General features: G+C 38.9%; 1 protein-coding gene across 1 annotated transcript; it reads right to left on the reverse strand.

The window, feature by feature from the left end:
* Nucleotides 1–5,296: 5,296 nt before the first annotated feature.
* On the reverse strand, nt 5,297–15,511 carry ZBTB8A (zinc finger and BTB domain containing 8A). The gene is made up of 4 exons (XM_081086338.1): nt 15,435–15,511; nt 11,461–12,284; nt 8,297–8,466; nt 5,297–6,468 (listed from the first exon to the last, which is right to left on the reverse strand). The coding sequence occupies exons 2-4, from the start codon at nt 12,281–12,283 to the stop codon at nt 6,136–6,138; spliced, it is 1,326 nt and encodes a 441-aa protein (XP_080942464.1). The 5' UTR covers nt 12,284; nt 15,435–15,511; the 3' UTR covers nt 5,297–6,135.
* Between the last annotated feature and the right edge of the window lie 1,045 nt (nt 15,512–16,556).

Below are 16,556 nucleotides of genomic sequence, written 5' to 3' on the forward strand. Positions count from 1 at the left end.
TGTTAGTTTTGCCCTAACCGGTTTGGCTCAGTGGATAGAGTGTCGGCCTACAGACTGAAAGGTCCCAGGTTCGATTCCGGTCAAGGGCATGTACCTTGGTTGCGGGCACATCCCCAGTAGGAGGTGTGCAGGAGGCAGCCGATCGATGTTTCTCTCTCATTGATGTTTCTAACTCTCTATCCCTCTCCCTTCCTCTCTGTAAAAAAATCAATAAAATATATTTTAAAAAAAATTTGTTAGTTTTAAAATATGCCAAAATGAAGATACTGCATAGAAAGAAAATGAATATGTTACCCTTTACATATGAAGTTAGGATCCCCACTCACCACATACTTTTTTTTCAGATACATTTTTTAAAATTGATATTTTATCAAATTATAGTTGGCATACAAGTACCCCAGCTTTCCTAGGATAGTTAAGAATCCTTTTGTAAATGAAGAGGAAGGGAGTCATCTTGGACTGATATTTGGAACTGTGGAATTTAAACACTACTGTGCTAATATTTTTATGTTAGGGTTGTAGTGATTAATAGCACAAACGAGCCAGATCATGGGTTCAAGTCCTGGTTCTATCACTTAATAACTCCACTTTGGGCATGTTGCTTAATCTCTCCCTTAATTTCCTCATTTTAAGTAGTGATGATAGTACTTGCAGGGTTGTTGAGAGGATTAAATAAATGTATACACATAAAGCTCTTATGATAGTGCCTATGTGTAAATGTTCAGTAAACTCAGGATAGTATTCATTACCGTTATTGAGGCAAGCATAAATGCTAATAGCCCCTTTTTCTCCTTAATTTTAAAAAGCCCACAGTGCTTGGTTAGGGGGTGTGGCCACCCTAGAGACAACCCTGGTAGCCAGTACCATTTTGGTCTCCCTTTATTTAGAAGGCCAAATAGCCACTTCCTCTCCTGCTTCTCTACTCCAGGTCTCTTGTGTTAATAAAGTTTTCTTTCTAACATCCAAGTTGAGCATATATCTTCAAAAGCTCTGCCCATCCCCTTACGCCAAACCAATTGCCCTTCCATTTATTGTCCCTAACTGATTCTGTGTAACCCATGGTGTGAAACATTCAAGGGCTGTATGAGATTGAGAAGAAATATGAGCAAATTGTCGGGCAGCTTTGTTTCTGCCTTTATCACTGTCCCCATGACCTCTCCTGATCTCTCTACCAGTGCAGCCCACCCACATGCACCAGCAAAGACCATGTAACTCATCAGTTCCTACTTTTGAATTTTTGCCCAGATTTTCTCTCGTTTTTGTAACAACTTTATTGATATAATTCACATACCATATAATTATCCCATTTAAAGTACAATTTGGTGGATTTTAGTATTCTTGGTTATACAACCATCACCACAATCAATTTTAGAACATTCTTTCTTCTAAAAAGAAACCCACTATTAAGCAGTCATCTCTCCCATCCTTCCAAACTCTAGGGGGCAGCCACTAACTAGTCATCTGTCTTTACCCAGATTCTTACTTGGCGATCTTATCCTTTTTCAACATAACTGGAAACTCACTTCTTGGAAGCTATTTGGACCTATCCCACTTGCTTAATCCCTACTATACTGGATCCCCTGTTTCTGTGTAGTACTTAGAATTTTAAATTTATGGATACATTGCTGCAGAAGGTTTCTTAGGGAGTACATGTAGCACAACTTTTAAGTAGCAAGCACCTTAAACAGAAAAGGAACAGGCTTCTGGTTATTTATGTACCTTCTTTGAACTTCCCCTTGTTTTTGTGTGTGGTTTATTGCTTAACATATTTGACTTTTTGTTGGCATTAATACAAGTTCTGTAGGGAAAAGACTGATATGTTAGAGAATGAAGTTTTCCATTTTTCTTAGTATATTTGTGGCTTCATTTGTATGAATAGTTAAACTGTATCAAAATAAGATTAATTATAATTTCACACAAGATATAAAGAAACTGACTAAACAGTATCATTTCTGTGATATCCTGAATTTTATCATTAAAACTCTTGTAAGTGCCCTCCCCAGTTGGTTGAAACAGCATCCCGATGCTGAACCAAGGTTTTGGGTTCAATCCCCAACCAGGGCACATAAAGAATCAACCAGTGGATGCATAAATAAGTAGAACAACAAATCGGTGTTTCTCCATTCATCTCTCTCAATAAATAAATTAAAAATAAAACTCTTGTAGCTAAAGTCACATATTTTACATAATATTTATTCTGTATAGGATTTATCCACATATAATGATGTCAGCTTTAAAACAATTGGCTGTTACTTGTATAAAGTCATCTTATAAAATAGAGTAATGAACAACACATCTCAGTGAATTAAGCTGATATTCCAGGATTCAAAAATTGGATCATTCTAATTCCAGTTTCACTGGGTTGTCTTAGGTAGGCTGCTTAATTTCTGTGTCTTAATTTCCTTACCTTTCATGTGGGATAACTGTCCTATTTCATAGATATGTAAAGAATAACAAAAATTATTAAATACTTTGCAAATATAAAATGCTATATAAATGATAAATAGTAATACTGATTCACTCTAATATAAAATAACAACTTTCCATTTATAATCTAAATTTGGTCCTCCAGTACCTATTATTACCACCCTTCCCAGTTAAATACATCTACTTATGCTGTACTGTTTTTAGAGATTTTCCACAGTATTAATTTTAGGACTCAAAAATATATATACTATGAATGGAAATGTCAAGATATCATTGCATGACTTGGCAAAATAACTTCAGTGAATTGAGTTCTGTATAATAAGGATGATATGCTGCCATAAGAGAACTTATATGGTTGTCAGCATATAAGTGCAGTGAGTAATAGGAGTAATAAAGTGAGACTAATGCTTAAAGAGAAATGAAGAGTTATCTAGCTCCAAGGTTTTTAATACTGTACTGAGCTCTACCAAAGTGCCTAGGGAAAGGCTTGTAAGGGACTTTACCCAGAGCAGCTCTGATTTTAGAGTTTCTTCCTTAAATGTTGCCTTCTCTATGAAACAACTCGGAAGAAATTGTTATCTTGGGTGAAAAAAAAATCTTTTAAAACATTGATCTAGTCTATTTTGCTTCCTCCAGACAGTAGGCACGACTGCAGTGGTGCTTTGTTTTTGCAAAACTTCATCCCATCAACAAGACACTGGTAAGGACCATAGAGTTAGACGGATGTTCAGAAGCTGATAAACAGCATTCCTGCAAAAGCAAACTGGTCTAACCAATTCCCATTATTTTCCAAATATTAAAAAAAGTCATTGGCATAAATAAAGCTTATATTAACAGATTATACCATTATGTAACATTTTCCCACATTTAAAAGCCAAAGAATTTAGTTTTCTCAGAAACCAATAAATAGTTTCACTCTAGAAAAGAATTGGTCTCTAAAGTCTTAAATACATATGATAACTGGAATATTATTTACAACTTGCAAACATGTCAGGAACGTTCTTTTACAATACTAAAATGATAGAACAGATAGGCTGTGTAGTTTGGTGAATTTGGTAGCTGTTTTGTTAGGATTGATGCTTGTTATAAACAATTGTAAGAACGCATTATTTCTGATAAGGCTCTACAGTGCTGGTGGCACTGGGTTCAGCGGACCTCCCTGACGTTCATGCTGCTGTATGTAAAGTTTGCATGCAGAAGACAATAGCATAAAAGAACATTTAGATCATAAAGTGCGTTAGAGTATATACAGGCAAGCACTCCTTCATTTCTATGAATAAAGCTCAAATCAGTAATTTTTCCTATTGGCTCCAATGACTAAAAATCAGATTATAATTTGGAAAGCTGTTACCACTAGCTGGTGAGTGACAACTAGAGAGTGACAACTGTTCCCTCCCTCACTGGGATACTGATGCCTCCTGATTCAGGAACAGTCATGTTGGGAGAACAATGAACTCAATGCACACTATCCAGTCTTGAAGCAACTGGAAATTTACCATCAGAGGAATCTTGGAAAAGTCTCAGAATTAAGTACCATTAAAAAAAAAAAGGTTATTCATCTACTTAATACAAATTTTTTAGAAATTAATCATTTTAGCCCACAAATTGGCATCAAGGACAATCATTAATTAAATTTAAAAAATAACAAAAAGTATCATCTTGAGGTATGTCAGGCTGTATTTAAAAATACAGTATAATAGCCCAGTTGGAGTGGCTCAGTTGGTTGAGCATCATCCTGTGCACTGAAAGGTTGCCAGTTCGATTCCCAGTCAGGGCACATACCTGGGTCACAGCTTTGATCCCTGGTTAGGCCATGTACAGAAGGCAACTAATCAATGTTTCTCTCTTACATCGATGTTTCTCTCTCTCTCTCTCTCTCTCTCTCTCTCTCTCTCTCTCTCTCTCTCTCTCTCCCCCTTCCTCCCCCCCTCCCCACCTTCTTCCTCTCTCTAAGCATGTCCTCAGGTAAGAATTGAAATAAAAATACAGTATAATACATGGAGCCTCTATCAAAATTCAGTTATATCAAGCTTTATTGTGATAACTTGCAGAGACCTTTATGGAGGTCAGTTCTTTACTTCTGGTATATAAATTTTATCTTTAGAAATAAAGTAAAATAATGCTTCTTCAATTTACCTGTAATTTTGGAATGTTCCATAAGTCACACAGGGGAAGAGTTTAAAATTAACTTTGTATCCTATGAGAATAGTTTGTTCTGAAAAAGTATATACACAGGATAAGCAAAAATGCTTAAAGTGTTTAAGATAATAACTTCTTCAAATCATTTTATATAAAAAATTTACATATAAATAACTACATAAAACATGTCAGTAGATACTGTAGGGACATTACTTAGCACTATATGAATAACTAGTTCAAAACATGTTGAAGATGATTAAATTCCTCTTTGTCATACTTTCTAATTTTGATAGGCTTCTTTTATAACTACAGCAGATTGGTGAAGTGCAACTTCATTTCTTCACCATTTCAGGGGACAGTATGAGGAGAAAAGACTGAAAGAGGACTGTTTAAAATCACCAGTCCAGTCCCCAGTCCCACCACATAAACTTTCTGACCTTAATTTCCTCATTTGTAAATCAAAGACAGTATTTATCTCGCTGATTAGGTGAGAAAATGTGTGAAATAGCACTTTACAAAAACTATAGCAAGCAGTACATAAATGTTAGAAACTGCTCTTAAGAACTGGCAGGAACCTCCAGTGTTCTTGTGTTTTTTTCTTTAGGGGGGAAGAGAACTATATTGACACATCTTCACAAACTATCTTGACTTTTAGGCATCATTAGTTTCCTGCTTTAAGAAAATGGTATCTGTATATAATCTCTGGTCAGCCTCTACTGTTTTTGCTTTTAATACTACTAACTGCATGAGTAATTTTTTAACTTAATGGCAAAAAGTTCAAATATGAACGATTTCAAACATTTTAGATTTGTTTTCTGCCACAATCCTAAATCATTTAGGATATCGGAATGATAGGTTGGTGTGGACCTTAAGTTAATAGAATAACATTAGTTCAGTCAGGTTTGGGTGCCTGACTCTTAAATGTGCTTTACTTGGTTCCCTATGAAAACTCAATAGTTTATGTTTTTGAAACACCTTAAAATTACCTTACATGAAGTTTGGTTGTGGTGTATTTATTTAAAATATTTTCTTTGAGCCCAGCCAGCATGGCTCAGTGGTTGAGCGTTGACCTATGACCAGGAGGTCACGTTTCAATTCCCGGTCAATGTACACGCCTGGGTTGCAGGTTCGGTCCCCAGTGTGGGGCGTGCGGGAGGCAGCTGGTAAATAGTTCTCTCTCATCATTGATGTTTCTATCTCTCCCTTTCCCTTCCTCTCTGAAACCAATAAAAATATTTTTAAAAATATTTTATTTGAAAAACGTTTGCTAAGTAGATCTTCCAATATTAAAAGAAAAAAGGCATCTCTGTAATAAAAGTAAGACAATTAACTGTTCATCTATCATGCCAACTCAAGCTAAGTCTTTCTTTCCAGTGCAGCAACATGTTTAGGGCAACAAAGTTCAGAATGGATACAATGGCCTGTTCAGAAAGCATGCAAGTTATAGTAGGCCATTACTTTTAAGTCAGTCTGACAATTTGTTAATCAGTCTCTGACCATGGAAAAGAGAGAGATACAGGAAGTCGACGTAAGTTGCAGACATGCCAGCTCTGTTGGTGCACATTACAGCTACCTAATGTTGGGCTTTATTTCCTTTTCTTCCTCTTCTTCACTATCATCAACTTGTTGTATGACCAGATCGGCAGACCCATCCTCTACAATCTCCACATATGATCTATTCTCTTCTTCACTCAAATGCCACCTGGAATCCTTATCGCCATCTGATGGGGACATAAGATGCTGTTCAGCTTCCAGATCAATGGGGAGGCTGTCTATGCCAACTTCAGCAAGGCACTCATTACAGAGTCTGTAGCGCCGGGTTCCCTCCTGGACCACTTGACCTGTTAGATCAGTCACATGGCGTTTGCATTTTCTGCAGATTAGTTTGCATGCCTGGTGAATCTGTGTAGAGATTTAAATAGTGATAAAAAAGGATTTTTAAAAGCAGGACAATTTGATATTCTAGGTATCAGTTCATAAACTTAAGATGTTCAAAGCCTATTAAGTTAGCATCTAGTGCAGCGGTTCTCAACCTGTGGGTCACGAACAATGAAAATACATCCTGCATATCAGATATTTACATTACGATTCATAACAGTAGCAACATTACAGTTATGAAGTAGCAATGAAAATAATTTTATGGTTGGGTCACCACAACATGAGGAACTGTATTAAAGGGTCGCGGCGTTAGGAAGGTTGAGAACCACTGAAGTGTGTTGACCTGCAAACTGAAAAGTCCCGGGTTCAATTCAGGTCAAGGGCACATGCCCGGGTTGCAGGCTCTATCCCCAATGGAGGGCATGCAGAAATCAGCCAATCAATGATTCTTTGTCATCATTGATGTTTCTCTCTCTCTCCCTCTCCCTTCCTCTCTAAAATCAATTTTTAAAAAATGTACTTAAAAAGTTAAATCTCAACGACCTTTAAATTAAAAAAAAAATAGCATCTAGTTATTAGAAAAAGACAAAGATTTTGGTGATAAATTGATGTCACTGAAATATTACACACCAGTTTTCTCTAAATAATGGCCAATAGTATTAACCCAATAGTATTTTGATATCTGAGATAATACAGGACATCTTTTCGGAATAATAGTAATTGTAAATACTTAATATATGCCATGTACTACTATGATGATATTACATATCTTAGTTCGGGTGTTAGCTTCATGAAATTAATAAAGGCAGACATTTTGTCTGTTTTGCTCACTGCTGTATACCAACATTTAGAAAAGGGTCTGACACATAATAGGTGCTCAGGTATATTTGTTGAATAAATAACTATAAAGCAATGCATGAAGAAATTACTTTAAGGTACCCAGTGTCCTTTAAAATTAAAAGGATCTCATCAATGGAATTGAAGTACAAGTAATAGAACAGATTTTGGAAAAAATTCTTATTGCAAGATGAACAGCAGAACAATGTTCCAATGTTACTACAGTATTAAACCACTAGAGCATTGACCAGCAAATTCCCTGAGATTTTTCGGACTCTGACAATCCAGTCCTCGACTGGGAGTGGTTTTACTGCCCCCCTTGCTGCCTTCCCTGAGGAGACTGAAGAAACTAGAGGGACGCTAGAAAGGCCGTGTCATGCAGAGATACCCGACAGCTGAAACTAGAAACTCTACCAGATAAGGATTCCAGAGTCACCATTCGATGCTGAGGACCTAAAGTGATTCTGACCCAGACATTTAACACTTTTTTACCGTTTATATTGGCTCCAAAAAGACCAGTCTATAAAAACCTGTTAGATTTTAAATGCATTAAAGTGAATATTCAAAAGAATATCACTGACTTCAAGGTCTCAAAGAATAAAAAGAAAAACATAAAAATTGAATTATGCATTATGTGCAAAGTAAAAACATTACGTTAGAAAAAATTTTAATATGGTAGAGTTGTGAGAAAAGATTTCCATCATAAATTGATTATCCTGCCGAAACCGGTTTGGCTCAGTGGATAGAGCGTTGGCCTGCGGACCGGGGGGTCCCGGGTTCGATTCCGGTCAGGGGCATGTGCCTGGGTTGCGGGCACATCCCCAGTGGGAGATGTGCAGGAGGCAGCTGATCGATGTTTCTCTCTCATCGATGTTTCTGACTCTCTATCTCTCTCCCTTCCTCTCTGTAAAAAATCAATAAAATATATTTTAAAAATAAAAATAAAAAAATAAATTGATTATCCTAATTGCATGTATTTAAGAAGTAAAATTTGAATGAAAAATCAAATACATACTGTTCGAAAATGGCTACTTAGGTGGTCCAGCCTGCTAAATCTCTTCCCACAAGCTTGACATGGGTAGGGCCGTTCTCCTGTGTGACAACGAAGGTGGCGCTTTAGGTCGGCTTTCCGCTTCACCACATGCGTGCAGTATGGGCACTTGAATCTCATCCTGGGCAAATCATCTGTCAGGAGACAGTTGGATTAAATCATTGGAAAATTCATAATACCAATTCTAATCACACAAAAATATCCAGAAGGACGTGGTGAGTCCAATCTTGAAAAGGTAGAGAGAAATGAAGACTTGATTTGTCAATGTAACAGTAAGTACAGAGCTATAACTTCAGTATTCAGTATTTGATATATTTACAGTCTGGTAAATTTAGACTGTCACACTTACCTTCTTATTAAATGTCATAGAGTCTACAGCTATTGAATGTAAAAAGATAGTACTGGATTTTAAAACTGTAGATACAATCCAAAAGTAAAAATATTTAATATTGAAGCTTTTAAGTAACTTGTTTTACTTAAAGTTTGTATTCCCCTTGCCTTTATTTTTCATACACTTATAGTACGTTTAAAGTTGAAACACTTTCAAGGGTCTTTGTTTTAAATTCTGGAATGTAAACCTCTCTTATTTTTTTTTTAATATATTTTATTGATTTTATACAGAGAAGAAAGGACAGAGATAGAGAGTTAGAAACATCGATGAGAGAGAAACATCGATCAGCTGCCTCCTGCACACACCCCACTGGGGATGTGCCCGCAACCAAGGTACATGCCCTTGACCGGAATCGAACCTGGGACCTTTCAGTCCTCAGGCCGACGCTCTATCCACTGAGCCAAACCGGTCCCGGCAGCTCTCTTATTTTTTAATATCATTATTGTTAATCCTCACCCGAGGATATTTTTCCATTGATTTTCAGGGAGAGTGGAAGGGGAGAGACAGAGAGAGACACTGAAGTGAGATACATCTATTGGGTGCCTCCCATATGGCCCGATCAGGGCTATAGATGGAGCATGAAACCAAGGTACATGTCCTTGACTGGAATCGAACCAGGGCCCTTTCAGTCCACAGGCCAACATTCTGTCCAGTGAGCCAAACTGTCCAGGGCTATTATTATTATTTTTGAATCTTCACCCAGGGATATATTTTGTTTATTTTTATAATATATTTTTATTCATTTCAGAGAGAGGAAGGGAGAAATAGAAACATCAATGATGAGAATCACTGATCATTGATTGGCTGCCTCCTGCACACACCCTATTGGGGATCAAGCCTACAACCCAGGCATGTGCTCTTGACCGGAATCAAACCGGGGTCCCCTCTGTCCACCGGCCGACGCTCTAGCCATTGAGCCAAACCAGCGAGGGCTGTTTTTGTTTTTGTTTTAAAACACAGCATGAGTGATCCTGTGGTTATGGAACTGTTCTTTATCTTGTCCCTTTTTTTAAAAAAATATTTTTTTATTGATTTCAGAGAGGAAGAGAGAGACAGAAACATTAACGCTGAGAGAGAATCATTTATTGGCTGCATCCTGCATGCTCCACACTGGGAATTAAGCCTGCAGTCGGGACATGTGCCCTGACCTGGAATCCAACTGTGACCTCCTGGTTCATAGGTCGATGCTCAACCACTGAGCCATGCTGGCCAGGCTAATTTTTTATTTTAAATGTCATATATTCAACATGTTAGTTGTGACCAGAAGCAAACCTCAGCTTAATAGTTATTAAAATTTCAACTGTTCTTTCCTGAAGTTAGATTTAATAGCCTAGAATTAGAAAAGGGCAGAGCCCAAATAAAGAAAGCATGGCTCGCCCTAGCCGGTTTGGCTCAGTGGATAAAGTGTCCTCTATGGACCAAAGGACCCAGGGTTCAGTTCTGGTCAAGGGCACGTAGTACTTTAGTTGGGTTGCAAGCTCCTCCCCGGCCAGGGCCCTGGTCATGGCATGTGTAGGAGACAACCAATTGATGTGTTTCTCTCACATCATTATTTCTGTCTTTCCCTCTCTCTTCCACTCTCTCTAAAAATAAATGTAAAAATATCCTCAGGTGAGGATAAAAAAAAAAAAAGTATGCTTTATTTATTTTTTATTTTTTTTTTATTTATTTACTTTTAAATATATTTTTTATTGATTTTTTACAGAGAGGAAGGGAGAGAGATAGAGAGCTAGAAACATCGATGAGAGAGAAACATCGATCAGCTGCCTCCTGCACATCTCCTACTGGGGATATGCCCGCAACCCAGGTACATGCCCTGGACCGGAATCGAACCTGGGACCTTTCAGTCCGCAGGCCGACCCTCTATCCACTGAGCCAAACCGGTTTCGGCTTATTTTTTATTTTTTATTTATTGATTTGAGAGGGAGAGAGGAAAAGACCGGCTTGTTGTTCCATTATTTATGTATTCATTGGCTGATTCTTGTTATGTGCCCTGACCTGGGATCGAACCCCCAACCTTAGTGTATCAGGATAATGTTCTAACCAACTAGCACCTGGCCAAGGGGACTCTATTGCTGTTTTAAAAATATAACAAGATTTCCTATTTTTCTATGCTATTTGCTTGCCTTGGTAAATGGTTAGAACTCAGCAGGATTTTTAGTAAGCTCTGCAATATGATAATACAATTTCAAAGATTATCCTGTTAGTATCCCACAAGAAAATGTTATTAGTAAAAATCAACCAGGTTTGCTTTTATTTAAAAATATGTTATCTACAACCCAAAATTTTTTTTGAAATCTGTATAACAAGGGAAATGTGAATATTGACAGGCTAGTTAGTGATATTAAGAATTTGTTAACTTTGTTTAGGTATAGCAATGGTACTGGAGTGTGGTTTAATTCTATATTTTAGGAATACATTCTGAAATATTTACAGATTAAAACATATGATGTCTGAGATTTGCTTAAAAATAATAAAGAGAGGTTAGGGGTAGCCTGGCCAACGTGGCTCAGCGATCCCCAGTAGGGGCATGCAGGAAGCAGCCAATCAATGATTCTCTCGCATTATTAATGTTATCTCTCTCTCCCTTCCTCTCTCAGATCAATAAAAATATATGTATTTTAAAATTCACTTAGTTCAACTGCCTAGAACACCTAAAAGTACGAGTATGTTGAGATAGGTTTCATTTCTATAGAATTGGAGCCTGAGTGAGGGAACAGATTCTCCTTTTGGGTACCTGGGAAACTTCTTGAGGTGACGTCAGAGCCTTGACCATACTGATAGCCAACAGCAGCAGAGTCCATTTCAGCGTCAATTTGCGCTTGCTCTTCAGGTTGGGAAATGTGGCTGGAAGAATCAGATGTCCGTGCTTCTCGCTTGCTTGACTTACAATGAGCGATTTCAGAAGGCTGTGACAATCTCAAATGTCTGGGCTTTCTAATGGGATCTTTCCTTGGTTCTTGCTTGGCCAAGGGTTGCTGAGTATTCCTTTGGGAAGTTGGATGGTAATTATACTTATTCCAAGATTTCCCGCTTATTACACCTGTTCCTTGATCTGGGCTTAGGTGAGAGCGTGGAGAACTGCTCCCTTCTTGCCAGCCACCGCTATAAAAAGAGGAACGTTCTATGCCGTTAGAACTGGCACCTTTATCGGAGAGACTGAAGTAGCGGTCTTTCTCTTTCTCGCTGATGTCTAACGAAGATTTAATGAAGGTCTTACATACACTAATGACGTCAGTCATCTGGAGGAAGCTAGCAGCTGACATCACTTCTATGACATTCTGACCAGTCAGCGAGAGTTTGCCGGAATAGACAAAGTCCAGGATGACTGTAAAAGTGTCAGGGGAGAAAGCCTGAAACGTAGCTGTGGTCGGCTGACTTGTCTCCTTTGAATTCTGGGAAAGAAGCATTTTAAAGTAGCCGCTACTAGCAAATAATACATTTCGATGTGCTTTGAAGACCTTCCCTTCAACGAGAATACTGCAATCACAAAACACGTCCTGCCGGCGCTGCTCATTCAGTTGTTGCAGGAGTTGAGACTGATGAGAGGAGATCTCCATGCTGAAGAGAGAAGACACATGTGGTTAACAAACACAAAATCACATTGTTTTTCTACAATGAGTCAACTGAAATTACAATCAGAAACCTCTATCTTTTTTCCATGAAAACCACTTCCGTCTTAGAGAATAGTCTCCAAGACACAAAGAATATAGGCTTCAGACTAGACTGTAGGTTAAAAATGGTCAAAGATGCCCGGCCGGTGTGGATCAGTGGTTGAGCGTAGACCTATGAACCAGGAGGTCACGGTTTGATTCCCAGATGCCTGGGTTGCAAGTTCGATCCCCAGTTTGAGGTGTGCAGGGAGCAGCCAACCAGTGATTCTCTCTCATTAATGATGTTTCTCTCTCTCTCTCCCTCTCCCTTCCTCTCTGAAATCAATTTTTTAAATTTTTTAAAAAGAGTCAAAGAGATAAAAGTTGATATAGACAAGCTTATAGTTATAAGCATAGACAATAGAGCCAGGTAGCTTGATTTGGAATTCCAGCTCCCCTATACACTGCAGGCCAGCTGAGTGGTCACAAAAAATTAATCATCGCACCCCTCCAGCTATTGTCCTTTTGAAAAAGAGCTTTTCAAATGCTACCAGGCTCTCTTAGAGCTTGATGCTGACCATGGAACACCAAGTGGCCATGCCTGAGTTGCCTAACATGAGTGTTACTAATGTACCAAATTATACATTTGGACATGTGCAGCAGCACTCCATCACCAAGAGGACGTGTTAGGTACAAGATTAGACTGGACAGGTCCTTAATCCACAAATAAGTTTGTGAGCAGCTGGCACAGTTCTCACACACCTCCTCCCAGTACATTGCTGCCTTCCTCAACTCACACATATGGCCCCATGGTGAGTTCCCTACAACTAGCTGACTGAGGAAGAAAGAGTTAAGGCCTCGTTTAGAGGTTCTGAACAATATGCTGGCACCAGCTGGAAGTGGGTGGCTGCAACATCATGACTCCAATCAGGAATGTCCCTGAAAGGCAATGGGGAGGGAAATATCCCCATCGGGCATCTGGCTGTCCACTTGGCCTGGACAAAGAGATAGACACAGGTATGGATTTTGTCCTGATTCATGGACAAGGCCTAACCAGTTGATCAAATGCTCAAGGATTTAGAAAGAACCAGATAGAAGCGTCAGTCACTGAAAGGCATGTGAAGAAAAGGTAGATGGATATACCTGTTGGAATGGGCACAGGGTAAGAGGTTTTAGTGTCTTGTATGAATGCTGAATAAAGGGTACTAGCTGCTGAGGAGATCTCAGAAACCGGGTGGACAAGAAGACCTGTGCTGTGGACGCTGGCTGGCCTCTTTCCCTAGTCACCATGAAGCTTGCCACGTACTCCATCATCCAGAAGCAGCTTGCCTGATAAAATGGTGGAATAACCAACTGAAAATTCCATCCTGGCCCCATCTGATAGGTGACACCCGGAGAGAGAGACTGAGGTGCTATCCAAATGGATGAAGTGTTACTAATGTACCACTGGTGCTTTTAAACACCATCATTAATATGATGCTATTTTTTCCATAGATAGAATACTCACTTCTAGGAAAAAAGTGGTGGCTCCTCCTTTTACTTGTACCTTTAATAACCCACTTACAGAATGTTTGCTTCCTCTCCCTGCGGAGGTCTTAGCTCCCAAGATGAGAACGCCTCACCAGAGAAACATCGCATGGTTCCATTAAGTTAGATTGTGACTGACCTAAAAGAAGAATTAGTAGCACCCATTTTGGGGAGACCATGAGTCTCTGTATGAAGGAAAGCTGCATATTGTAAGGCAGACTAGTAAACTGGTTTAGAATTTTAAATATGGGAAGAGCGGTGTGTGTGGATGCCAAGTAGCCAAAGTGGTGGACTATGTTGGTCATTTGCCTGTTGTCTCTCAGCTCAACATCCTTCATGCTCTACTCTACTCACTACTGATAGAATTCTGCAAACAATATTTCCCAGGCTTCCTTCCTTGCAGCTGGCTTCCTGTTAGACTCTATCAACAGAAGGAACTGATAGAAGATTAGAAAAAGGAAGAGAAATTTCCTGCTTTGGGCAGTGGAAATGCAGCAACTGCTGGCTGCAGGGCTGGGGTGATTCTGGACTGCAGTAGCCTTCCCACCCTTTGGACTTCCCACCTCTGACAGAAGTGGCACTTCCTTGGCAGATCCAGAACTGACTGTGACAGCAGGAATGGAAAGGAAGGAAAAGTTGCTAAATACTTGAATGGGAAATAAATCTATAGGTCTTAATGGCTGATTGGAGGGAAAAACTGGTTTAGAGGCAATGACCTTGGTTGTAAGTATACTGTGTTAGAGGAGAGTGGGAAATCAGGTAACGATGGCCAGAAAATGCTGACCGGAAGTCCAGAGAAGTCAGACTTGAAGACAGAGATGTAGGAGATGTCTGCAAATAGAGATGAAGGGGCTCAGAGGAAACTCAGGCTGAGAGGAGAACCTGGTGGATTGCCCGTGACTGCAGAGCAGGATGGGGAAGAGAGCCAGTGTTACAGATAGCACTGCAGGGAGAATCAGAACACTGTAGCACCTTGCCCAAGGCGGGGAGTTTCAAGAAGCAGTGGAGGGGTCAATACGGGGAAAATTAAAGGGCCACAGGCAATAACAGTAGCGATATGCATTGTCTCCTTTTGTCCCCAAACTATTAAGTGGGTGACTATCCCCATTTTACAGAAAAGGGTATTAACCCAGAATGTGACTCCAACGTTGCAGCCTGTAACTACTGAACTATACTACTACAGCACCCGGGGGTGGGGAATGAGGTGGAAAGGGGGTGCTGGGAGGTCAGAGTGCTGACAATAGTTCTATCACTGAATTAGCTATATGTCATGAGAAGTAACTTTACCTTTCTAGGCTTAATTTCCTTCTCTGCAAATTGGGGGGATTGGTCTAGATAATCTCTGGCCCTATGTAATATGAGTCTTTGATTAAAATGGAACAGAAGACACAACCGAGGCAATGAATTAAAATTTTAGCAATAGGTGAACAGGGAGAACTGGCCAAGAAGATCCAAATGTTGAATGTTTTATACAGTGACCTTTCAAGCAATAAATCCCCTCTCATATACATAAAATCTACCATTGCAAAGTTATACTTTTTATCTATGTATTTAAGTTAGGTATAATATCAAGAATTAAAATTTTTCATACCTGGAAATTTACAAATGCTGCTCTAAAACCCTGCTACGTCAACTGAGTAGAGTAAAAATGGGAAGGTTCCAAGTCAAACACAGTGTGTGTGAAGGAAGGATTGTCCTGTAGAGAGAAAATAACTATTTATAATGTATTTTTGTAATAAAAGACATAAACATCTACTAAGGTACATAATAAATATTTATTTAAATAAATTACATGCGAGCATTTATAACGTATCATTTTTTAGCATGTAAAACCAGATAATCTGGCACAGATTATTAGTGAGTGGAAATGTATAAATAAAGAAATAACTTATTACCTGAACCTTAATATTTAAATCTGCAAGAGGAGGTTTCCAATATTAAAAATATATTATGGTAAATTGAAAGCAAACATACTTTTTAACTATGATAATAAAATAAACTTCTTAAGACAACAGCTAGTCAAAGACAGGCCAGCAAATGAGATACCAAGACAGCAACATATGTCCTATTATCCTTTTCCAGCAAGTAGCATCCATATGGTTTGCAAAAAAACCAAACAGAATAGCATTCAAGACTCAACTTGAAAAATTCAATGTTAGCCAAAACCGGTTTAGCTCGGTGGATAGAGCGTCGGCCTGCGGACTGAAGGGTCCCAGGTTCGATTCCGGTCAAGGGCATGTACCTTGGTTGCGGGCACATCCCCAGTGTGAGGTGTGCAGGAGGCAGCTGGTCGATGTTTCTCTCTCATCGATGTTTCTGACTCTCTATCCCTCTCCCTTCCTCTCTGTAAAAAATCAATAAAAATATATTTAAAAAAAAAAAGAAAAAAGAAAAATTCAATGTTACTTAAAAACTGTAAGGTTAAGAGAGAAGTGGGGAAAGAATCCTACTACATATGTTCAGAAAGCCCCACTGCAGTCACCCAAATCTTTCATAACTCTTAATCTGATTTGCCAGATTACACCAGAGTATACCACAATTGTTTTTAAGAGTTAAAGTGTGTTTTTCTAAAAATATTTTTTTATTGATTTCAGAGAGGAAGGGAGAGGGAGAAAGAAATACAAACATCAATGATGAGGGAGAAGCATTGATCGGCTGCCTCCTGCACGCCTCCTTCTGGGGATTGAGCCTGCAACAGGAGCATATGCCCTTG

The sequence above is a fragment of the Myotis nattereri genome (genome assembly GCF_964212035.1).
Source record: "Myotis nattereri genome assembly, chromosome: 3".
Taxonomy (NCBI): domain Eukaryota; kingdom Metazoa; phylum Chordata; class Mammalia; order Chiroptera; family Vespertilionidae; genus Myotis; species Myotis nattereri.

Bases quoted from the DNA above. Each gene is read 5' to 3' on its own strand.
- ZBTB8A (XM_081086338.1), bottom strand. From the start codon at position 12,283: ATGGAGATCTCCTCTCATCAGTCTCAACTCCTGCAACAACTGAATGAG. The intron at 8,467-11,460 runs GTACCCAAAAGG...GTCTCCTGACAG, and splicing joins CACCTCAAGAAGTTTCCCAG to ATGATTTGCCCAGGATGAGA. The intron at 6,469-8,296 runs GTATGTATTTGA...ATCTCTACACAG, and splicing joins TAAGTAGCCATTTTCGAACA to ATTCACCAGGCATGCAAACT.